The sequence below is a fragment of the Lithobates pipiens genome, unplaced genomic scaffold, assembly GCF_037356315.1.
Source record: "Lithobates pipiens isolate NorthernLeopardFrog02 unplaced genomic scaffold, aLitPip1_a1.2 Scaffold_22, whole genome shotgun sequence".
NCBI lineage: Eukaryota > Metazoa > Chordata > Amphibia > Anura > Ranidae > Lithobates > Lithobates pipiens.
In genome coordinates, this window is record NW_027507784.1 from 260,865,642 (window position 1) to 260,891,160 (window position 25,519).

At 42.2% G+C, this 25,519-nt stretch overlaps 1 protein-coding gene across 2 annotated transcripts in view; it reads left to right on the plus strand.

Annotated features, from left to right (window-relative positions):
* Window positions 1–25,519, plus strand: part of LOC143924610 (transmembrane protein 180-like) — a 104,939-nt gene that overhangs the window by 19,136 nt on the left and 60,284 nt on the right. For both annotated transcript variants that reach the window (XM_077449004.1, XM_077449005.1), the window contains exons 2-5: window positions 3,297–3,462; window positions 10,416–11,138; window positions 13,573–13,727; window positions 23,772–23,855. In XM_077449004.1, coding sequence (XP_077305130.1) covers window positions 3,310–3,462; window positions 10,416–11,138; window positions 13,573–13,727; window positions 23,772–23,855 — 1,115 coding nt within the window. In that variant the 5' untranslated portion in view covers window positions 3,297–3,309. The remainder of the gene's footprint in view (window positions 1–3,296; window positions 3,463–10,415; window positions 11,139–13,572; window positions 13,728–23,771; window positions 23,856–25,519) is intronic.

Sequence of the window (25,519 nt, forward strand, 5' to 3'; positions counted from 1 at the left end):
GTAACCATAGGGGGAGAAACCACCACAAAAACTCCCCCACCACTTTAACATCTACAAATGGTGCCAAAATAAATATCACTACCTCAAGTATCAAGAATAAGTGAGAAATAAATTGTCCTAAATTAATAACCAGAAATAAATAACCAACAAATGTAATAAGTGTTGAACCATTAGCAAAACTAAAGTGCAATGTGAAAACTGTGCAATATGTGCTATGTAATAAAGTGAAACAGGGGAAAAGAAATGTCACAAACACCCCCACCATAACAACAACAAACAATGATACTAAATAAATGGTACATCAAACATAGGTGTACATTGTATCAGGAAGAAATACCATAAATCAGTGCATCAATCACTGTCAAACAGGTAAATTGTAGCTAATTTAAAAATTGGAGGAGAATGGGTGGTCATAAAACTTGTGCAAACTGTGCAATAAACTATATGCAGCAATGTGAAAAATAGGGGGAAGTCACCACAGAGCCCCTACTAATAAAATCTCAACATGTAATGCTAAATAAAACGGCCTTAAATATGCCTGTCCAGTATAGCAGAAATAGATAAGTGCATGAATAGCCACTCCCGAGCGCGTTAGGCTTTCAGCATGGTGGATTAGTCATTCCCGAGCATACAAGCTTCACCATAATATGTTGTCTAGGTGGAGTGCTCTAACGGGTTACCATGCTGCTAAGCTCGTGGATGGGTATTCGCTTATAGGAAACAAGGGATAAAACATATCATTGCTCAATGCTATAATATTGTAACGCTTTTCTGAGTTGTATCCACGATTCTGCGATTCTGAGTTGTATCCACTCACATTGTTTCAGTAGAAGTAGTTCTTTAAGAGAAATGGTCAGACAACACTGCTAGTCCATGCAGCATATCACTTGCTACTACTATCGTGCGCTGTCGTCACAGGCTCCACCTCCCTACGCATTGCGTCACCTTAAAAAATTCACGTAACGGTGACGCAACGCGTAGGGAGGCAGAGCCTGTGACGACAGCACATGATAGTAATAGCAAGTGATATGCTGCATGGACTAGCGGTGTTGTCTGACCATTTCTCTTAAAGCGCTACTTCTACTGAAACAATGTAAATGGATACAACTTAGAATCCTTGCGTTACAATATTATAGCATTGCGCAATGATATGTTTTATCCCTTGTTTCCTATAAACAAATACCCATCCACGAGCTTAGCAACGCAGTAACCCGTTAGAGCACTCCACCTGGACAACATATTATGGTGAAGCTTGTATGCTCGGGAATGACTAATCCACCATGCTGAAAGCCTAACGCGCTCGGGAGTGGCTATTCATGCACTTATCTATTTCTGCTATACTGGACATGCATATTTAAGGCCTTTTTATTTAGCATTACTGTTGAGATTTTATTAGTAGGGGCTCTGTGGTGATTTCTCCCTATTTTTCACATTGCTGCATATAGTTTATTGCACAGTTGGCACAAGTTTTATGACCTCCCATTCTCCTCCGATTTTTAAATTGGCTACAATTTACCTGTTTCACAGTGATTGATACACTGATTTATGGTATTTCTTCTTGATATAATGTACACCTATGTTTGATGTACCATTTATTTAGAATCATTGTTTGTTGTTGTTGTGGTGGGGGTGTTTATGACATTTCCTTCCCCCTGTTTCACTTTATTACATAGCACATATTGCACAGTTTGCACATTGCACTTTCGTTTTGCTAATGGTTCAACACTAATTATTAAATCTTTTGGTTATTTATTTCTGATTATTAATTCAGGATAAATTATTTCTCACTTATTCTTGCTACTTGAGGTAGTGATATTTATTTTTGGCACCATTTGTAGATGTTAAAGCGGTGGGGGAGTTTTTGTGGTGGTTTCTCCCCCTATGGTTACTTTGTTGTACTTACCATGTTGCACAATTTGCACATTGTACGTTAGGTTTTGGGTGGAATATTGATTATAGCGCATCACTATTGTTTAATATTTATGGAAAACACTGTGCATGCATTTTTAGTGCAGAAAAAAGTGCACAGAACTTCACTTGGTGTGACCTGGCCCTAAAAGGTTGAGCCCCACTGTAGATTTACTGCAGCAGGACGGCCGCTCTGTGCCAAATCACGTACCTGGTACGTGATCTGACACTTCCGGGTCTGGAGCACACAGTGGGAGCCAATCAGTGGGTCCGATTGGACACAGTGGGAGCCAATCAGCATGTCTGGCAGATGCAATTTCCGCCGGGACCCACCGATCGTTCAGGACAAAGGCAGATCGCCATTCTGTGAGAGGGGAATGTGCTGCTCCTGTGTTCCTGCTAAGCAGGGACACGGATCTTTACATTCCCCCAATCAAAGCACCTCCCCACAATTAGTAACAACTACTAGGGAACATATTTAACCCTTTGATCGCCCCTGATGTTAACCCCTTCTCTGTCATTAGTACAGTAACGAAGCATATTTTTAAGGACTGATCACTGTATTAGTGTCATTGGTCGCCAAAAAGTGTCAAAAGTGTACATTAGGTGTCTGATTTGTCCTCCGCAATATCACAGTCCCGCTATAAGTCACTGATTGCCGCCATTACTAGTAAAAAAGAAAAATAAATAAAAAATATACCATAGTTTGTAGATGCTGTAACTTTTGCACAAACCAATTAATATACACATATTGGGATTTTTTTTTTTACCAAAAAAATGTAGCAGAATACATATTGGCCTAAATAGATAGAAATTTAGATTTTTTTTTTTTTTTACTTTTTTTTTTATTATTGGGAATGTTTTATAGCCAAAAGTCAAATTTTTTTTATTTTTTTTCAAAATGGTCGTTTTTTTTTTGTAAATAGCACAAAAAAATAAAACTGGCGAGGTGATCAAATACCACCAAAAGCAAGCTCTATTTGTGCGAAAAAAAGGACAGAAATGTTATTTGGGTACAGCGTCGCACGATCGCACAATTGTAAGTTAAAGTATCACAGTGCCGTATTGCAAAAAATGGCCTAGTCATGAAATGTAGCTAAATGCATGCAAATGCGTCCAACCCCGTTTTAAAGCAGGAACATCTAAACAGAGGAAAAAGTGATCTGGGAAACATATAAGCTAAATAGGGGTGAATGTAGGCAGCATAAACATCAGAAAAATGACTCGGGAAACCTAAAAAATAGTTACAGCCAGGCAATTCACATTTTCAGAAGACCCCAACAGTTGTAGTCTTTTTATATGTTTCTTTTCACAGCCTTTTTTCCTCTCGTAGTAACAACAAAGATCCTTTTGGTAATGCTGCTTTACTTCTGTTTATGTCTCCTTAGGTGAACTTTAAGCATGACGTTACCCTTCAGAATTAACAGGCTGGCTCTGGCCTACTCCATGACCACATTAGGAGCTGGAATGATGAACCATATATTTAATTTTTATTACGTGAAGCTGTTTCTTGACCGCTACAAAATATCTGAGGGAGCTTTTCATCAAGCTCAGGTACTATAAATATTTGCATCTCTGATCAATTGTACCCAATTTAACACATAACTCTAATACAAAAATATGCATTTAGTAGCTACAATACTATTCTAATTCCGCATACACACGACTGGACTTTCCGGAAGACTAGGTCCGATGGTCTTCCCGACGGACTTTCGGCGGAATTCCAACGGACTTTCCGAACAAACGGACTTGGCTACACACGAACGCACTAAGTCCGTTCATTTTGAACGTGATGATTTAAGACGGGACTAAAAAAGGAAGTTCAATAGCCAGTAGCCAATAGCTTCCCTTGCATTGAATTTGGTCCATCGGACCAGCATACAGATGAACGTTTTTCCCGATAGGAATTGAGTCCGTCGGACTGATTTGAAACATGTTCTATTTCTAGGTCTGTTGGATTTTTAAGATGAAAAATGATCTGATTAGCCCACACACGATCGGATTTTCAGATACTGATTCCGTCGGACCTAGTCTGCCGGAAAGTCCGGTCATGTGTATGCAGCATAAGTCTTCCTATGGACAGGCAGAGGTGGAAAAAAGAGGTGGATGAGCACAAATTTTTAAAAGCCTTTGGACTGCAAGTTATCATGGCCAGCAACCACATTAGTATACACTGCCACAGTCATGGCATGGCAGAATTTTTACCACATGACTCATTCAGCAGGCAGACTGCCACCAAATGTGATCCATACCCAGGAATGGGGCCCTGTTGTGACTTTGTATAATGCATGCAGCTGCGGGGTTTTGGGATTTCAATGGTTGGGGAGGCCACATAATGTCTCCAAGCCGACTCAAAGGCATCTTGTATGGCAATGATGGTTGCATATGTAAACCAGGTTATCCTCTATGTCCAATTAGATGCAGGGGTGCTCAACCTGTGGCTCTCCAGCTGTTGCGGAACTACAAGTCCCATGAGGCATAGCAAGACTCCGACAGCCACAAGCATGACACCCAGAGGCAGAGGCATGATAGGACTTGTAGTTTTGCAACAGCTGGAGAGCCACAGGTTGAGCACCCCTGAATTAGAGGATGCATTGCATTCTTTTGAAAAATGCTGAGCAGCCAACCTCCTGTGATTAGAATGCAGCAGGCCAGTTGCTCAGCACTGGACCCAGAAGCAAGTGGAGATCACTGGAGTAGCGCTGTCTGACTGCACGATTTGCAGCCTCCAGAGGAATTGGCCAGGCATAGTATATGCAGGATTTTACAATTTCCAATCCTTAGCGACTAGCCAGGCCTTAAAAATTACTCTCCACCAGTTACCCCACCCAACCTCTACCCTGTCACGCCTCTAAACATGCCCTCTTAAATGATCACATGAAATTACACTTTTAAATGTTTTATACTGAATTAAGTTCCAAAAATAAATATTAACAACATCTTTAACCACTTGCCGCCCGCCCTATAGGCAAATGACGGCTGCAAAGTGGTTGCATAATCCTGACCGGACGTCATATGACGTGATCAGGATTATGAGCCGCTGCGCAACCCCGGGGGCGCGCATCGCGGCGATCGTTGTTGCGGGGTGTCAGTCTGACACCCGGCAGCTACGATCTCGGTAAAGAGTCTCCGACGGAGACTCTTTACCACGTGATCAGCCGTATCCAATCACGGCTGATCACAGTGTAAATGGGAAGAGCCGGTGATCGGCTTTCCCTCACTCGCGTCTGTCAGACGTGAGTAGCGGAGAGCCGATCGGCTGCTCCTCTGACAGGGGGGGTCTGTGCTGATCGATTATCAGCACAGCCCCCCCGAGGATGCCCACACTGGACCACCAGGGACGCCACCAGACCACCAGGGAAAAGGTAATCCTCCCTAGACCACCAGGGATGCCAGTCAGCACAATGGGTGCCAATCAGTGCCCATAATGGATGCCAATCAGTGCCCACAATGGGCATCACTGATTGGCATGCATTATTGTTTGGCACTGATTGGCATCCATTACTATAGTATAACACCAATGCCGCCTATGAGTGCCCACCTGTGCCGCCTATGAGTGCCCACCTGTGCCGCCTATCAGTGCCCACCTGTGCCGCCTATCCATGCCCACCCATGCCCATCTGTGCCGCCTATCCATGCCCATCTGTGCCGCCTATCCATGCCCATCTGTGCCGCCTGTCCATGCCCATCTGTGCCGCCCATCTGTGCCGCCAATCCGTGCCAGCTATCAGTGCCAATTTGTGCCACCTATCAGTGTCCGTCCGTGTCGCCCATCAGTGCTGCCTATCAGTGCCGCCTATCAGTGCCACTTCATTGGTGCCCATCAGTGCCGCCTTATCAGTGCCCATCAGTGTAGCCCCATCAGTGCCCATCAGTGAAGGAGAAAACGTACTTATTTACAAAGTTTTGAAACTGAAACAAAAAAAACATTTTTTTTTTTAAATTTTCTTTTTTTTTTTATTTGTAGCGCAAAAAATAAAAACCGTAGAGGTGATCAAATACCACCAAAAGAAAGCTCTATTTGTGGGGAAAAAAATGATAAAAATTTCATTTGGGTACAGTGTAGCATGACCGCGCAATTGTCATTCAAAGTGCGACAGCGCTGAAAGCTCAAAATTGGTCTGGGCAGGAAGGTGTTTAAGTGCCCTGTATTGAAGTGGTTAAAGTGGTTGTAAACCCTTACAAACCACTTTGACCTACAGGTAAGCCTAGATTAAGGTTTACCTGTAGGTCCAAGCAATATCTCCTAAACCTATATGGTTTAGGAGATATTTCCCCGAAAACGGGCACCGCTGTCTACGGCGCATGCGCCGTAGACAGCGGCGAGCAGGCGCACTGAGCGCGGCATTTCCAAAAATGGAGCTGCCGCGCGTGTCGACTCCCGTGCGCATGCGCGGGAGTGACGTCATCGCGGCTTCGCCGAATGACAGCGGCGGAGCTGCGAGACGCCACCAGCAAGATGGATGCGGCGGACTACAGGGGACAGCGGCGACTTCGCTGGCTCCTGTGTCAGGTAAGTGACACATAATGGGCTACTATGCGATGCATAGTAGTCCATTATGCTTTGCCTTTGCAGGGAATGAAATAGGAAGTAAACCCATTAGGGTTTACTTCCTCTTTAACAATATTAACATAAAGCATATCAGTACCCATCAGTGCAGCCTTATCTGTGCCCATCATTGCAGCATACAACCTCAGCAGTGACCATTAGTGCTGCCTCATCAGGGGCCACCAGTGCAGCCTGTCAGTGCCCATCAGTGTAGCATATAATTTCTGCCTGATCAGTGCAGCTTAAGAGTGCCACCTCATAAGTGGCCATCAATGCAGCCCCATCAGTACAGCACATCCGTGCAGCTAAAGAATGCCATCTTATTTGTTTCCATAATTTTCGCTTTATTAGTGCCCATCAGTGCAGCTTATTAGTGCCCATCAATGCAGCCTATTAGTGCCCATCTGTGCAGCTTATCAGTTCCGCCTCATCAGTGGACATCAGTGCAGCCTTATCAGCGGCCATCAGTGCAGCCTCATCAGTGCTTATCATTGCCCATCAGTGCAGCCTATCATTGCCCATCAGTGCAGCCTATCATTTCCCATCAGTGCAGCCTATCATTTCCCATCAGTGCAGCCTATCATTGCACATCATCAATGCAGCCTACCATTGCCCAAACAGTGCAGCCTACCATTGCCCATCAGTGCAGTATATTATTGCCCATCAATGCAGCCTACCATTGCCCATCAATACAGCCTACCATTGCCCATCAGTGTAGTAGTATATTATTTTTCCATCAATGCAGCCTACCTTTGCCCAAAAGTGCAGCAGGAAGGAATCGGGAGGATCTAGCGCCCATTTGACAGCATGGCTATATACAAAATGTGTCTCAGCGGGAGATCCCCGCTCTGCGCGATCCGAAGTTCAGCCTCCTGGACTGACTACTCTAATAGACAGCACACTGGTCCAATGTCGGTCCAGGAGGCAGGACTTTGACAGCGTGGTTATTCATATACAAGATATGTCTCAATGGGAAATTCCCACTCTGCGTTATCTGGCCACCAGATCCTCTTGACAGTTTCCTGGCTGATCGCTTCTGAAAGAAGCAGTGCAGCCTTTTTTACAGGACATCAGAGCAGTCTGTGGGGCAGGGAACCCCCCCTCCGAGCCGCTCTGTTGACTGCACTGCTTCTGCCAGAAGTAATCAGCCAGGAAACTGTCAGCCCAGTCTGCCCCTGCTCCTCACTGCTAAATTTCACTCGCCAAATGCGGCATGCAAGTGGAAATTTTAAGGGCTGGTATGTACATGTTTACATTGGGCCAAGCTGGTCTGATTTAACTATGTATAACATATCCATACCTAAAATTCATCTTTAACCAGTTCTGGCTATGGGGCTATCATGTGTATATATACAGGGTTCTGCACTTCCACCTACAGAAAGCGTGCGTGTGTGTGTGCTGCTGGTGGGCTGCTTCTGCTGTGATTAATCATCCAGTGCCCGACACTCACCGATAAAACACACAGAACAGATTGTGTCCCTGCAAGGCAGAGAATAAAAGTAATCTCTTCCCCTAGTAAAAGAAGCACATACAGTACACAAAGACATTGGCTAGGCACAAAGTTAACCCTTTGATTGCCCTAGATGTTTAACCCCTTCCCAGCTAGTGTCATTAGTACAGTGACAGTGCATATTTTTAGCACTGATCACTGTATTCATGTCACTGGTTCCCAGGAAGACTGAGTTAGTGTCCGATTGTCCGCTGCAATATCGCAGTCCCGCTATAAGTCTCTGATTGCCGCAATTATGAGTATAAAAAAAAATAACATACATATATTCCATAGTTTGTAGGCATTATAACGTTCACACAAACCAATCAACATACGCTTATTGGGATTTTTTTTTTACCAAAAACATATAGCAGAATACATATTGGTCTAAATCTATGAAGAAATGTGTTTTTTTTTTTCAATTTTTTTATATGTTTTATAGCTGAATGTAAAATTATATATTTATATATATATTTTTTATTTTTTTTGTTATTATTTTATAGCACAAAAAATAAAAAAAACAGTAGTGATAAAATACCACCAAAAGAATACTTTATTTGTGGGGAAAAAAATTACATAATTTTTATTTGGGTACAACATTGCATGACCGTGCAATTGTCAGTTAAATTAACGCAGTGCTGTATCGCCAAAAATAGTGAAACAATAAATCTTCCAAAGGTCAACTGATTAAGGTGCTCAGACAGAGATAGTGGATGCAAGAGCCAACTAGTTAGTGCATAAATATGCATGTGTGTGTATAACCTGAATAAGCATTTTATGATGTGAGAGTAAACCGGCGTTTTCTCAGGTGGACAAAAGAAGTCAGACCTGGATGACTGATTGGGGTAGATTTACTAAACCTGGTGCACGCAGAATCGGGTGCAGCTGTGCATAGTAACCAAGCAGCTTCTAGGTTTTATTGTTAAAGCAGAGTACATGGAACTTCTGCTCATCCTGTTCCTCCCCCTCTCCGGTGTCACATTTGGCACCTTTCAGGGGGGAGGGCAAAAGATCGCTGCAGTATCTGCGGCGATCTACACCATGTCTGTCTCCTCCTCCTTCCCCCTCACTGTCTTCTGGGAGACACACAGGTCCCAGAAGACAGCAGGGACCACTCAAAACATGCAGCGCGACACGGGCATGGATAGTAGGGAACCAGGTTGTGAACCAGCAAGACTTCACTTCCTGATTCCCTTAATGAAGATGCCGGCACCTCCACCCGGAGCCAAGGGACGGGTCATCTTCGGGTGAAGACCTCGCAGGTGCCCTGGACAGGTAAGTGTCCTTATTTTAAAAGTCAACAGCTGCACTATTTGTAGCTGCTGACTTTTATTTTTTTCAAGCTATGCACAGCTGCACCAGATTCTGTGTGCACCAGTTTTATTAAATCCCCCCTGTTATATCCAAAAATCAGCCAGACGATGTCTGTAGAGATTTCATATTGCCTACGTTTATTTTCTGATCAACCAATTATCTCACACCTTTGGACTAAGTTAACTATGCATTTTAATACATTATAAATTATAGGGTGGACCTAACTCATGAGGCTTTTCTTTAATGTGGGTGAGACATCATTAAACAAACATAAATGCTTGTTATGTGTAACTATTTATTAGCCAGAAGGAAAATAAATCATAAAGTGTATCTAGGAAAACCAGCTAGACAAAATGGAAGAGGCACATCTTGGTAGTCTGCATATGTGTTTATAAATCTACTAGCAAAAATTAGCCTTTTCATTAAACGGGCTGAATTCCAAATAATGCATTGCTGCAGTGCTGAAAAGCACAGAAGTGTGTGTTGCAACATTGGCGGCTAGCACAGAGGCAGATGTCAGTGCAGGGGTGAGTGAAGTGGGGGCATGCAAAGTAGGAGGCTGGGGGTCAGGTTTAATGGTGAGAATGAGGGTTATTGTGCTGGGGAAGCAGGATGAGGGGGTTGAGTTGGCATGAAGACATAGTGGGGAAGGGCTTTCAGGTTTGGTGGTGAAAAGTGGGGTCCAGGCACAGTGGTAATGAATGGAGCGGGTGGGTGGTTGCAGGATCTGTATTGAGTGGTGATTCTGCTGTCAGCTGTAAATCCAGGTGCTAGCAGTAGACCCCCCAGCCAGATTGGTAGTTTGGTAGTATGAGCTGCCTTGCCTAAGATTGCAATGCCTGTCTGAACCACAGCAGAAGCTGGAAGTAGGGAGATGGTGTTAAAATGTGAACACAAATGTGACCCTTGGACCTTTTTAAGTAGGACACCACTAGAATTTTGGAACAGTCACCCACTGGCTTGGGACATAGAGAATGGGACACTGTGGCAATAGTTTCTGCGGGTGCAGGTAGAAACCCAGCTACAGAGCACTCGTTGTCATAGTCGTGAAGAGATGAGGGCTGATTTAACCTTGCAGTGTCCACCCAAAAATGTTTTCTTTGAGTTTACAATGGACATGACCTTTATTAGATGATCTTTGATTTTATCTTTTAGGTTGTGTTCATGATCTGGAATGCCATAAATGATCCTTTATTTGGGTACATACAAGATAATTCAAAGTCAGACTTCTGCTCTATACGCCGCAGGTCCATCTTATTTGGAGCACCATTTTATGCTCTGGCCTTCCTAATACCTTGGTTTCCCTGGAAAGATTACTCGGAAGGTGAATGGCTTAGTGGCATCCATCTTGTTGTAGCACTGTGTGTGTTTGATGGCATGCTTACCTTTGTTCTGCTTGCCCAGTGTGCCCTGTTTGCTGAGATTTCCACGAAGCATGAAAGCCGCCTTCAACTCATAAAATACAACCAGTTGGCTTCCCTGCTGGGCTCCTCAAGCATCCTCTTTTGTGGACTTGTCTCTGATAACATGGAGAACATTCCAAGATTTCAGACCTTTACCTTGGGCTTGGCGGTACTGTCCACTGCATGTATGTGTTATACCGGTGTGTTTGGGGTGACCCAGTATGAGCAGAAGTATCTGGAGGGCAACAGCCGCTCAGACACCCCACTCTCCTGGTCCTCTGTTCTGACTCTCACTAAGCAGATACTCACTCAAAAGAACTTTCTTCTATTTGTGTCTATGAACTTTTTTCAAGTTTTCCATGCCACTTTTTGCAGTAACTTCATGATGATATTCGCTGATAACCTCATTCCCAAAGATGCTCTTCCTTCGTTAATAAGAAGCATCATGTATGGAGCTGGATCTATATTTCCTCAGGTAAGTGTCACTTTACATTTTGCAGTTGTTAAGCCATCAAAATAAAGCCACAAACTGTTCTTACTGAACATTTACACTTACATATATCTAAAACATAAATTCTGAATAATTCATTGGGATTACTGACCTTTGCTCTTTGCTTGTTTCCTTAATAAATAAATTTGCCACTTCATTTTTATTTAAACATAGAGTAGATGATAAAGAATTTTCTGGATTGTGCTATCAGCCATAGAAGGATCGAGAAGATTCTTCTATTGGATCATAGGATAAAAATGTTGTGCATAACTATGTAAACTCTTGAAGATGAACTGAAACACTTAAAGCCTAACTACTTTAAAGAGCAACTTCTAGTCTGCTCACATAGGTTGTAATAAAAACTTTTTTGCCATTCTGAAGCTTCCCTTCAACCACTTTGCATATTATTTTATATATATTGTGATTCTGTATTTGCCAAATATGCTGCAGAAATCTCCCTCCACTAAGTCTGGCTGCAACCATTTTAACTGTGGGCAGCTGAAGCTGCTACCTGTATACTTCCTGGATTTACACAGAGGCACGATCACCAGTAGCAGGAGCACTTCATTGTAAAGGTGCTTTAAAGTGGATGTAAACCCACTCTCATTCTTTCTAAACTACTGCAATATTGGTTATCTTGGTTATCTTGAAGGATATACATGCCTCCTGCATGTATATTTATCTGTCAAATGTCACCTGAAAAACTGCAGATTCTGTGGGTGGGTCTGCTTTCCAGGGCTCAGTGGGTGAAGTTGTGATGTCAGTAGACTCCCCGCCCACCTCTACACTCCCCGTATCAACATGCATTTTCTCCTGTGTATTTCTTACACTGAACTTCTGCTATGATCACTAACATCCAGTCAAAACCCAGAAAAGTCCCCACATGACTTCAGCATGCCAAATCATGTGTGGATCAGCCAATCCTCGCAGAGCTGCTGAAGAAAGGAGTGGGGGTGGGAATTAAAAAATAAAGCATGTCTTAGGCTAGTGCACGCAATATGTAAATCACCTGTCAATCACAGCAAGGGGGAAGAACGGACAAAGTTTTCACAATTCGTTTTATTTCACTGAAAAAAAGATATGAGGATTGCTCAGAGCTGGATTAACTTGTTGTGGCAAGACTGGGCACAGCTGATCTGAAATCCAATACTCTATATTGTGCCAGACAAAAAAATTTTCGGGTTTACATCCACTTTAAGGCAGTGATCTTTATAGCAGCCTCATGTAACATTTCCTCAGTCTCCCCCAGCATGTCTTCAGCCTTCAACCATGCCTGTCCCATGTGCTTAGTCTCTGACCATCTCCAATGATCTCATAGCACTCTCTGACAATATTCTGTAGCACTACATCTGAATATTAAGTGTGGCCCCCTGGAAATGTCAGGAGCCACATCTGAGGACTCCTGGATCTACTAAGTTGACCACCATGGCCTTAAAGTGTCTATTGGAAGTCCAACTCCAGACCCACTTAGACCGGAAATACATGGATTAAAATTTGTCTGGTTCAGCAGGGACCAGACACTTTTTTTTTCTTTTTTTTTGTTAATTAAAGTTACATTTTTATTGTTTACTTCAGCAAGACAAGAAATCTTACAAAAGGGGAATAATGATACAATGCCCAGAGGTGCAGCCTTTAACACTGTACAATCAGAGCAGAATAAATCACAGCATATTACAAGTACAGAAACTACAAATGAGAACAAAGTTTATCCATCATGTGATACAAATGTGACCAGCCAAATTTTGATCCATGTATGCGCTAGCTGGTTGTACACAAGTCAATCTATCGATCGACTTGTGTACATCCGGCCTGTCAGGTTTTTCCTGAAAGATCAGTGCTGCTAGTTACAGCTGGCAGCACTGATAACACTGATCATTGTATTCTTCCGGCAGGGAAGGCTCCTCACCGGCAGAATATAGTAATTTAGCGGTAGTGATTCCCCCATTCAGTTCATTTTATTGTTTTTTTTTGTTTTTGTTCAGTCCGCTGGTTGAAAAAAAAAAGAATCATGTATGGCCTGCCGACTCACCTCTGCCATACTCCCTCATTGTTCTGTTGCCCTATCAGAATCAGAAGTCAAACCCTGTGTAAGCTCCAAATCATATAATGGCGGAGTTTATACAGGATCCTAGAAGCCCTCTTCCTCACATGTCTGATTGGTCAATCGGGTTTGAGCACTGAATCCTAACAGGAGGTCACATGCTTTGCCTTTATAGGAAGCAACAGGTATTTTGCCAGGGCTTACAGGGGCCAAAAGATGGTGGCAGAGTGGCCGGGGGGGGGGGGGGGGGGTAAAAACAGTCAGTAACTTTGACTAAGTGAATAATAGATTTTTTTTGTAACACAATCTGTTTTCCTATGATTTTCATTTATTATAATTATATTTCACATGTGCTCCTTTTTCTATTTTTATTTCCAGTTTCTTGTGCTGATCAGTCATTCATTACTATTAAACATTGGTTACTACAAGGTGATCCTATGGGGATTCTATGTGGAAGTAATTTCAGCATTTCTAATGCTTTTAATAGGACCTCAGCATTACTATATTCTAGCTACATTCCTTGTCACTAACATGTAAGTAAACATCTTTCACGTCTGGTTTCTGTCACTGTCCTGTTATAAACTGTAAGTTCATAAGGGAAATTGTTTCTGTTTTTTGTCTTATTACCTGTTGTTTTAAGCATTGACTAAGAACTAAGAAGCAGACAGTGACCACGTATACCGCAGAGTTAAATGGTATGCAAAGCAGTGCATACAGATGATGTCCTAATGCTATTTTTTATGTACATAGGCTGTTTGGCTTGGACAGTATATAGAATGGGTGCATATTGGCCCCCCGGGAGGCACAGGGGTGGTGTACAACCTGCTGCCAGGTTATACAGGCGTAAGCCTCTCATCCGTGTGGCATTGAAACAGAAGTCTTGGCCTACACTGGAGTTGTTGATTAGATAAGCCTGTTTTTATTCATGTTTGTGAGTATAATATTGTTTTTCTTTTTAATAAAAGGTTATGGTGGTAATGCGCTAGGTGTTTGCACCCTCCTATGTGTGCTTTTTGCAGTGTGTTGAAGATTACCCAGTCTGCGGAGGGCTGCAATGAGCAAAAAATATAATTTAGATAGATAGAATTGATCTGGATGGTTTGGATCTTTCTGTATAGATTGTTGTGTCAACAAGAAAAGACAGCCAAACACACCCAGCCCTCAGTGGTCTCCACCAGAGGGAAAGCCAACCAATATCACATCACATACTGTCAGGAACCATGAATCAAACTGAGACAGAAAATGCAGTACAAATCACACCTTTTAATATAGTGCTAATAGTGTTACAAATGGTAAACGTAGTCAAAACATAGCCATGGTTCGGTAATCAAAGCGGGTAGTCAGTGCAAGCCAGTAAATCAGGGAGTCAGAAATCAGTGTAGTCAGAGACAGCAAATGGGATCGGGAACCAGAAGGGAGGTCAGCCAGGCAAGTCTTTAATAGGAACACAGCAGAGAATCTTCAGATATGTTGACCAAGGCAAAGGCATGGGAGAAATGAACCAACCAGTTTAAATAGCCAGAAGGGGCTGGCTGATGAGCAAGAAATGATCACCAGGTGAGGCACTGTGGAACGATGAGTGCTGGCAATTACCCGACAGCTGAGCACTGAGAAGAGGGGGCTGAGCCCAGTCCTAACACATACACAGTCCAGTGCCTGGTAGATGCAGCCCTCCTCAGATGGGGATATCCCATGTGGAACTACAAAAACAAAGAAGGGGAAGGCGTAAACCCCTAATTTATTATCCGAGTAAAAACAAAACATATTCTTATAAAAAGCAACCAATAAAATGCATACTCACAAAGGTGCAAAAGTTACAGCATGTACATGGAAAAAGCACAGCTCTGAAGAAGGGGGTGCACCCCCGAAACACGTTAGCATTCTTATGTGAGGTCACAGAACATTTGGATTTTATACCTCATGTCATCCTTCCATGTACATGCTGTAACGTGTGCACCTTTGTGAGTATGCGCTTTATTTGTTGCTTTTTATACGAATAAATTCAGTTTTAACTCAGATAATGGACTTGGATTTGCACCTTCCCCTTCTTTATTTTTATATATTGTTGTGCATCTACAGACAAGGTTTAAATTAAAGACTCCGAAAGATCAAAGAATTTTTGGACCCATGATTCCTTATTTAAAGAGGCCTCCACCCATTCCGTGTGGAAAACATACAACAATTTTTTCATAAGCAAAGAAATAGTGAGGGGTTTGAGGTGATGGCTTTTTCACGCTACAAAGGATATGAAAATGAGGAGTTGTTTATGACCCCTTGAAATTTTGAAACCTGGGCAGTTGAGTGAACCAAAAAAGTGCCCATTCAAGGGTTAAAGATAAATAGTTCACTAGGTAAAGTATGTGGTTGCATACTGCACTACCAAGTGTCAAAAAGAATGAAACAAGCCTTTTTTTAGTTGTCTACATTTCAGACAACGAGAAGAGGTGCTTAGGCCCATGAGTTAAGAGCGATGTGGGGATATATAAGAATAATGGTAAAGCTGAAGTATCATTTTGCGGTACATTGTAGCTTTGATCTTTCCCCAAGATGAATATAGGAATTTTATAAGAACCTCAGTTTGGAGCTGGGGGGAATTCTTGGTCCATTTATAAAGGCCAGCCCTTGGAGAAGCACAGTCCAGTGGCTACCAGAGAAAGTTGTATTAGAGATTTTTAAACATACTTTAATCAGATGCTGACACCCCAAATATTGTGCTTCCTGTATTCTGGCAGAATACCAACCTATTCCAGGCTTTACCAACTGCCATTCCTGAAGTTTGATATCGTTGCACACACATAGTTGTTTTCATTGACAGGGGGGGGTGCCGTGGGTATATGGATTGGATTTTATGACAGGAAAAGCTGACCTTCTTTTAATCCGCCCAAAGCTAAATCTAAATCATATCTAAATCTAAATCATATTTTAGATCAGGGGTGTTAAACTCGATTTTGTGGGCCACATCAGCATTGTGGTTGCTCTCAAAGGGCCAGTTAGATGTCCAGAGCACTCCACTCCTCCTTACATCGGATGTCAAGAGGGCCCCCCACCATCAGAAGTCAAGAGTCCCCCACCCTTCATTACATCACCGTGCACCCCCCTTACAATGTGCAAGGGAAGAAGCTGGGGCGGAGCTGGAAAGCAGAAAGTGCAGCGTCTGGAAGAGGACCAGAGGAGGGCTGGAGTCCTCTGCTGGTGTCTGCTGAATGCGGAGACCAGGGAGGAGTCTTTGAGGGGGTGCTGTGGCTGCACAGAGAGGCTCAGGATCTGTAGGAGGATTTCTGTCCTCATCTGCTGCCCACTGCTGAGACAAGGGGAGATGGAGACAAGGGGAGGTGGAGACAGGGGGGGGGGGGGTGCCACAGCTACAGGAGAGGTGTGGGGGTCACATAAAATACCCTGGAGGCCCGGATTTGGCACGCGGGCCTTGTGATTGACATATGTGTTTTAGATGATTTTGATAGCTTTAATTACCCATTTTGTTTTTGTTTTTCTCTGGGATCCCAGAAGAAAAATCTGAGCTGCTATTTTCTTATACCCACCACAGTCCATGCCAGGTTGAATTTTTCCAATTCATTTACATTATGAAGGAAAAAAAGTTATATTTTGTAGAGCAAAGTTAGCGATTTAAAAGATCTATTTGTTGTAGTTCCAACAAAAATATCAGAAGCTCTTGGATTCGGCCCACCAGCTGAACTCTATAGAACCCTGTAATATATTATGATAATTCTCTTCTTGCATTGCTGAACAGTAACCCTTTCCTTGCTTAACGCTATAAAGTTTTATCCACAATGTAATGCAGGCACTGTAGGGTTGTTGAACATGCATTTGTAGAGCCTTTCTCTGTTCAATATGTTTTTATTGAGTTTAAAAAAAAAGGCATAACCAACAGTTAACAAATACATATGGCAATTAGGGAGTACAAACAATTGCAGTGAAACAAGCTGTACATATTCCAATAAGAATGATGCTTACACACATGGTAGGATATGAAATAGGGATACTACAAAAAATGCCTCACATTTGCCTTAAGATAAATCTGAAAGACTGGAAGAAGGGAAAAGGAAAAAGGTAACACACGGTCATGAAGGAAATGCACCAATAAGTGGGAATTATCAAGCAGACTTATTACAGATGTGTTGTGTATACTATTGAGCCCATGGGCTCCCAGCTTTTTTGCTTTTGATGAAGGAAAAATAGTTTCATAGGTGTGATGGGTTTGGATTACGGTAATTGTATTAAGGTCTCCGGCAAGGGGGGCCTATTTGATTTCCATAATGTAGTGACTGACAGTCTTGCTGCTAGCAGAATGTGAGTGACTACCGTGTGGAAGGATATGGGGATGGTTTCTATAGAGAGATTGAATAGTGCTAAGCCTGGTGTTGGGGAGATTGGAGCTTTAACAACATCCAAGATGAGGTTAAAGACTGCATGTCAGAAACCTAGGAGTACTGGGAAACTCCATGAGGTCCACACCTTATGAACCTGTTAGGCCATATCCACTCCAGCAAAGTGGAGATGTGTGGTTTTTGAATTTGGAGATTACCACCTTTGGATATTTTTTGGGGTCTGCTCCCAAAGGGTAGTGCATAAATGAAGCACTGTAGATTGTTTTTGAAGCACATTGCCATCGATATGTAGAGTAGTGCGACTCAAGATCACTCTCCCTTTTTTGCAAGGAGGGGGGATTTCACAAATTTTGGTTTCTCCTGGAAGAGATTCTAAAAGAGTGAGATGCCTTTCATTTTGGGGAGAAGGGACTTAAGGTTTAACCAAGCCTCATTTGGGATCCCTCTCATAAGGTTGGGTGGGTAGGCAAGGTAGTGAGTTATTTGTATATAAGGAAACAGCTCTGATGGAGCTAATTAAAGGTCCATTTGTAATCTGGCGATGGGTTATACTTTCCCGTTATCATAAAGGTCATTAATTTGGGTGGAAGATTAATGTGAAGAATCAGCAGATGCAGCATAAGTATAGATATTTTAACCAAAGTCATAAAAACTTGTCCCCATTGGTGGTTCAGGAATTTCTACCAGGAACGCAAGACAACTCTAATAGTCGGGGAGCAATAAAGGGGAGTAGACCCCTTTGGTCCAGTGAGATGCAGCCAGTGTTCTAGATTGTGCTCTGGGATAGTAGTTTGTTCTATATTGTGCCAGTGGGTGTTACAGGGTGCAGAGAACCAGTCCCTTAATTGTGCTAAGATTGTAGTGGTAGTAGTTCTTAACCTCAACTAGCCTTGAGCCCCCTGCAAGTCTATGTTTAATGAGATTACTATGGGCGCTACCAGGTTTTTTCCCTTGCCAAATGAATGAGTTTCGATGCTTTGGCTAGGAGGATAGATAAGAAAGATAAATTGGAAGAGAACGAAAGAGGAACAGTAACTGGGGGAGTTGTATAGCCTTTCTCCAGATAATATGTATATCTTGACCTTTGCTGAGAAAGATGAAGGCTGCAATGCCTTCTGCCCACTACAGCCTCCATAATGGGCTGTATGTCCACTAAAGGGCTGTTAGAGGGATTGGTTCTGCCCACAGCTTTCTGCAAAAGCCAAGATTTGTATATCGGAGCATCCTGGGTGCAGGCGTTCCCAAAACACTCAAAATAGCTTTGCAAAGGTACCTGCAGACACACAAGGGAGTGTTTTTAGACTGTTGTTTTAAAGCATTGTAAGAAAAGAATGGTAACTTGAAGATTGCTCACTTGTAAGTAATTGTATAGGTTCCAAAATTTCTGTAGTCTACCTGACATGCAAATAGTAAAATGTGGATCATATGACCCATAATATTTGTCACATATTCACTAGAGCATGTGATGAAAAGTGAGATCTTTCTTATTGCTACTGGTGTTCAGGGCTGTCAAATATTTGTGCAGCAAACAACTGGTATAGAGAAGAGGCTGGGTGTTATGATTAATCTATCATTTGTATGATGTCTGCTGTATTTTTTTTTCTGCCTTGCTTGACTGGTTCTGCAGTGCATTGTAAGCACTGTGCTCTAAATCAAGGGAACCCGCAGTACATTGTGGGACAGTCTTAAAGGAAATACATCATGTTTTTTCCCTAGACACACATGTGGATGTGATGAGCTCAGAGCAAACCTGTACATTCTGCACAGTGGTCAGATGAGAGCATACATTGACATCAGCTTCCAGAAGTGCCCATATGTCCCAGTGTTTGGGATGCAGAATGCCTCAGAATCCCTAAAACCTGTTTTATGCAAACCGCAAGTGGGGTTAGGTGTATAATGTTAATTCACTTTTTAATTTTTTTTGGAAAAGGTGAACCAACAATTTAAAACTCTTCTGATGATGTAATAGAGGGGGTCAGGACCTGACACGCTATGGTTCCCACTGAATCCCAATATTGCACCATGAGAAAGTATGGGAGCCACCAGTACTCATTTCCCTTTAAAAGTGCAGGCAGCTACTCATGTTGAATCAGAAAATCTGATACACAAAGTGCCAAAAGTGTCCCTATAAAGCTAAATTCCAGAAATGATCTGTATTGGATACTTACATTGGTCCAGCTGGGCACAATCAAACCTGAGCACTGGAGCAGTTGAAAATGACTGTAGTAGTTGGTGCCACTACAGTGATATCCACAATCGTCCAGGTCTTGCTCGGGTTCTGTGCAGACTGCTTCCCCTCTACACAAGGAACATAGTGGGGGATTTACTAAAACTGGTGCACACTCATTTTTATTTTATTGTCGAGGCTTAATTGAACAAGCTGAAGTTAGAAGCTGATTGTTTACTGTCCGCAGCTACACCAGAATCCTTCTGCACCCGTTTTAGTAAATCTGCCTCAGTGGGTCACTGGCTCAATACCACCACTATTTATAGAATGCCTTTCATTTTTTTCAATTAACATAAGGTGTTCTCTGATTAGATGAGCTGGAGATTATGATGTCACTGCCCCCCTCCCCCTCTTTGCCTAATTAGAGAATGCCTTGTATTCATTAAACAAAATGCAAGGCGTTCTATGTATGGTGGTGGTCCTAAATGAGCAAACCCCTGTGGTCAATCTGCAGTGGGGTAATTGTTCACACAGAACCCCTGCAGGACCTGGAATATTGCGGCAATCCCTGTAGTGGTGCCAACTACTACACAAATGTACAGCTTTCCCAGCAGCCCACAAGATATGCAGTTTTGTTGCATACTTACATTGTTCCAAGCTGGACCAATGAGAATGCAATACAGATAATTCCTGGAGTACAGCTTTAAATTGTTGATGTATCTCATTTAAAGAAAGTCAACAATTCTCTGATTCTGTGCACTCACACAAGCCATGGTGGCATGGTTTTGGTCAATAATTTATTACTTGTTGATCCAGCTGGAATGTATTAATGTTTTTTACCCTTGTCCAAAATAAACTGGCTGACCACAAGGTAAACGGGTGAAGAATCTGAAACGTGGCTGGAGTTTGGACTGCAGAAACACACAAGCCCTTGTTAAAGTTTACTACTGTTGACTACATGAACCATAGTTGCCATTTTTTAAGTGAAATGATTCTCAACTGTGTGGCTGCTTGACAGTCCATGAACTGCTGTTCATTTATGCTCCATAATAATTCAAAGTGAACATGTTCCTTCGCTAACTCCCTGCATCAGGGGTGTCAAACTCAATTTTATTGTGAGCCGCATCACATTTATGGTTGTCCTCAAAGGGCCAGTTGTATCTGAGGCTATATAAATTTACGCAGTGCCTTTTTTTTATCAGAGAATAGGTGCAAGAACTTAATCATGCCCCCCCCCCCCCCCCCACCGAACCACATGAAACTATGGGTGTGGCCAAATTGCAATAACAGTGGGAGGATCTTAAATGGAGCAATAAATACCAGGACTGCGTTCTGTGCGGAGTTCAGGAATGCGCTACGCACAGAGTGCAGGGTTTAGGGGTATGCTACATGCAGAGTTCAGGAAGCAAAAGTAATTCCCAAACAAAAGGGTGAAAAGGAAAATAGGGGCTTGTTGAATGACAGTGAACACATGCTAGATAGTAAAAAATATAAACGTTTTATTAAGTAAATATGATAAAAACATGGTGATAGATTGAGGTTACTGGTACTAAACTAGCTCAAATCACGTGGTGGCTGGTCACAATAGACCAACCAGACACGTACATATACACGTGGGGCATAGACAAGATAAAACAAATACAAAAAACGTTTGGACGCCAAGTAAATTAGTGCTGGTTATACACACTCGGAAATACCGAGTATTCAGCAATTGCTATGAGTAAAGAAAAAACAGCACCAACCCCCTGGAGGCTTGAGCAATGAGAAAAGATGGGTGGGAGGAAAAGAGTGGAGCCATGGAATCCGATCAGTCCTGGAAAAGCAATAATAAAGTCAGTGGCACAGTAGCAAGTGGGCCGTCAGGACAAAGTACCCATCAAAAATAATAAAGGCTTCAATATAAACTGAATTTAGCCTGGTTGTAGGTATATACTGATATGGCAAGTTCACTGTTGACAGTTGACATTGTCCCTGGTTGCTATGCACTACATGTAAGTACAGGTGTAGCGTTGGTGTGCTGCCTCAATCATACGTTACCACTCCTGTTTGCGAATATAGGACAGGTCAATGTAATTTGTCCTCCAAAGTAGTGCAACTTCACCTTAGGCCGCGTACACACGGGCGGACTGTTCGCCCAACTTTGTCCGCTGAACAGTGTTTGGGCGGACAGTCCGCTCGTGTGTGGGCTTTCAGCGGACAGTTTCAGCGGACAGTTGGACGGACAAGGTTTTTCGGAAATTCCGAAAAACTGTCCGCTGAAACCTTGTTTCAGCGAACAGCCCGCTCGTGTGTAGGCTTGTTCGTCAAACAAAGTTGCGCGCATGCTCAGAAAGGATTTTCACGCCGAAAGCTATAATGCAGTGTATAGGACGTCGTATTTTTCGTCCCGTCGTACGTGCTGTTCACGTCATCGCGCACGGTTTCAGCAAACTGTTCGTTCGTCGTGTGTGGGCATGTCCGTCCATGCTAATTTTGAGCGGACTGTTTGCTGAAACTGTTGGACGGACAAAGTTGGGCGAACAGTCCGCGCGTGTGTACGCGGCCTCAGACGTATCCCCTGGTCTATAAGGATACCTTCCAGTCAGATGTCTTCTGAGAGAGCAATGCTTCCCTTTTTTTTTTTTTTTTTTTATCTTTATTTGAGGAATGCGGTTTGTACAATAAACATAACACACATGTCAACCTACGAAATTCAGTGATGGACAATAAAAATAACTCATCAAAGAAGTCAACATATAATATAGAAAAAAAAAACAGGCACGGTTCCATAACCTAATTATAGTAAATCAGGAGTCTGTTGTCTAAGGACTCCACGACAGTTGTATCCTGAAGTTAAACCTGGACAGCAGCTGGAACCTCCAATCCCAAAATAGAGTTCGTTTTATTGGACCTAGGTAGACCAATGATTGAGAGCATTAAGAGGGAAAGACAACCTGAGGGTTAAAGTGAACTTATCCCTATTTGGCAGGTACCGAACCATTGTACTTTAGGGGACTAAACTTGGACAATGTACCTTTTTTATAGTATGTAACTATCGGTCCTGGTTTCGCAGGAGCAGTACCAGAGGGTTGAGAGCAATGCTTCTAAGCTGATAGAATCCATTTTCACTGTTGGGGAATTACTTTTGCAGTTTTTTTCAGGGGCTGGATGATAGACACCACTATATACATTTGGTATACATGTACATGTGTAGAGTTCAGGGGTGTGCTGTGTACAGAGTGCAGTGTTGAGGTGTGCGCTTCATACAGAGTGCAGGGTTTGAGGTTTGTTATGCACAGTGTGTAGGAATTGGCTCTCTTTCACAGGCTGTTCACATGCCATTCCCCCCCCCCCCCCCCCCCCCGTGTGTGAGGGCCACATGAAATAGCCTGATTTGGCACGCGGCCTTCTGTTTGACTCATGTGCCCTACAACAAACCTAAAGAACAGTGCCTGCAGTATGTACACTTCCAGGTTATAACAATGCTAGAGCTAAGTACTTTTCTCAGTGCATCTGACAATTTGCTGCAGGAAATTAATTTATTATTAAGGCCTTGCACCTTTTAGAGGTAGAAGTACTGGAAGCACCATCTGCAGCTCCTTTATGTGAGTACATATGTGTTCAATGAAAGAAATCACACACAAAACAAATCAGAGAAAGGCAAAACATTTATGTGATTACTATTAAACTGTTATTCCGACTGTAACCTTTTTATTTACCACATTTAGCTACAAAGACTAAGGACTGCTTCTGAAAAATTGCTATTTGACAGTTTTTACAGATCGCTATTTTTGTAGAATCCCTATTTTATGCCAAATTACAGACCCTGATGAAGGGAGCCCATGATCCTCAAAATGCACTGGCACCTAGTGCATTACTATTTTTTGGGAAATCTCCTTTTTTTGTGGTTTATAGTAACACAAAGTTCAACAAAAAGCTGACAGAGCTTCCAACCCTTCCTCTAAAATGTAAAAAAAAAACACACAAAAAACAAAAAAAAACCTTTTGACTGGGTTTTTGCTATTTCATGTTGTTTGTAAAAAAAATTTAATATTAAATTAAGTTTTCTTTCCTTTCTCTTCTAGGGTGTTAGTGTATGCCTCATTTAGTTTATTCAATCTGCCTCTTGCTGATATTGTGGATGCTGATTTTGCTAACTACAAGCGCAAGTAAGTGATACAGCTGGGATAAAATGTCATACATAAACTGCATTATGTGAAGCTGGAGTCCTTTATCGGTAATGAAGTAAATGAGGGCATAAAAAACTCATTTACTTTCATTACCTGCTCTATTTTTATGATATAAGTGGTTACTTATGTCTGTCTTGATTACTAAAGTGCAGCCTATGTAGATAACAATAGAATAATTAATGTTGAGGACCTTTTCAAAGTATTAGGCTAGTTTTAAGATGTTCAATTAATCATAAGGACTAAAATAAGCCCTGGGGACCATAAACTAATGATGTATGAAAATGAACCCTAACACATTCACCTGTTCATACGAGTTGCTAATGTAAACATCTCTACTCAAATTGTTGTACCTTCTTATTCATTATAAAATCATGGACAAATCTATTTTACTTAATTGACTTTCATAAATGAAATCATATTGAGGACCTTGTTCATTAAAATGCCCACAGAGGAGGGATAAATGAAAGTGTCTGAGACTAATTCTGTCCCAACCGGTGCCATTGCCCAGAATGACCAATCAGCTTCTATGTTTCATTTTTTCCACGCAGCTTCTAAAATTTAATTTAAAAGCCAATTGGCTGCGCTCCAGTTGAGAAGTTTGTCTCAGACATTTTTTTTATTAAATTGCCCCAGTGTATAATTTAGCAACCATTTGTCTCTAAACAAATACTCCAGCAATCGACAAATACTTCCTTCCCTTTTCTCAGTGCAAAACAAGAAAGATGCGCACCTGCTGCACAAAGGTTTTTTAACAAATATTTCTCGTGGTTGTCAATTATTTTACTACCCTTTACGTAAGCTCTACGATGCCCAATTCCTGTCCATCACTGCAACAGGAAATTTGAGTAAGCGCAGAACCTGACCACGTGTGTTCACCCAAAAGCTGGCCATACACAGAGCAAATTTTATCCAATTCACAATGAATTGCCCCAAATTTTCTCAGTGGATGGCCTTATCGACCCCCTGTGGCGCAACACCCCTCAATTGATGTGGCAGCACAGGCTGTCAAAATACAGTAGCTACAGCAGGAGATTCGTACTTTAGCGCTGTGCAGCCCTGCAAGCTGAATTGAAAAAAAAACGATATGTGTATGGCCAGCTTTAGACAAGCTTCTGACCATCCACTCGTCTGATTCGTCTGAATCTGGTGACAATCCTTTGATGATTCCTAACCGCTGCCTGTCTGGACTCATTGGAAGAAGTAGTGATTAAATAGGTGTGAAATTTTGTCCAGGCAGCACTGTTTTCAAGCAAATCAGCTGGTGACAGAGAGGTCTGCAGTGCATCCGTCTACCCTACAATAAATGTGGATGTTTGATCTCCCTCTAGTGTTTATAGACTGCTCAACAGAATTGTAGCCATTTTATTTACAGTGCATCCAGAAAGTATTCACAGCCCTTCACTTTTTTTACACGTGTTCCAAAATGGATTAAATTCATTATCTTCCTCAAAATTTTACAAACAATGCCCCATATTGACAACGTGAAAGAAGTTTGTTTTAAATCTTTGCAAATTTATTAAAAATAAGAAACAAAAAAAAAATCACACGTGCATTCACAGCCTTTTCCATGACACTTAAAGTTGAGCTCAGGTACATCCTGTTTCCACGGATCATCCTTGAGATGTTTCTACAACTTGATTGGA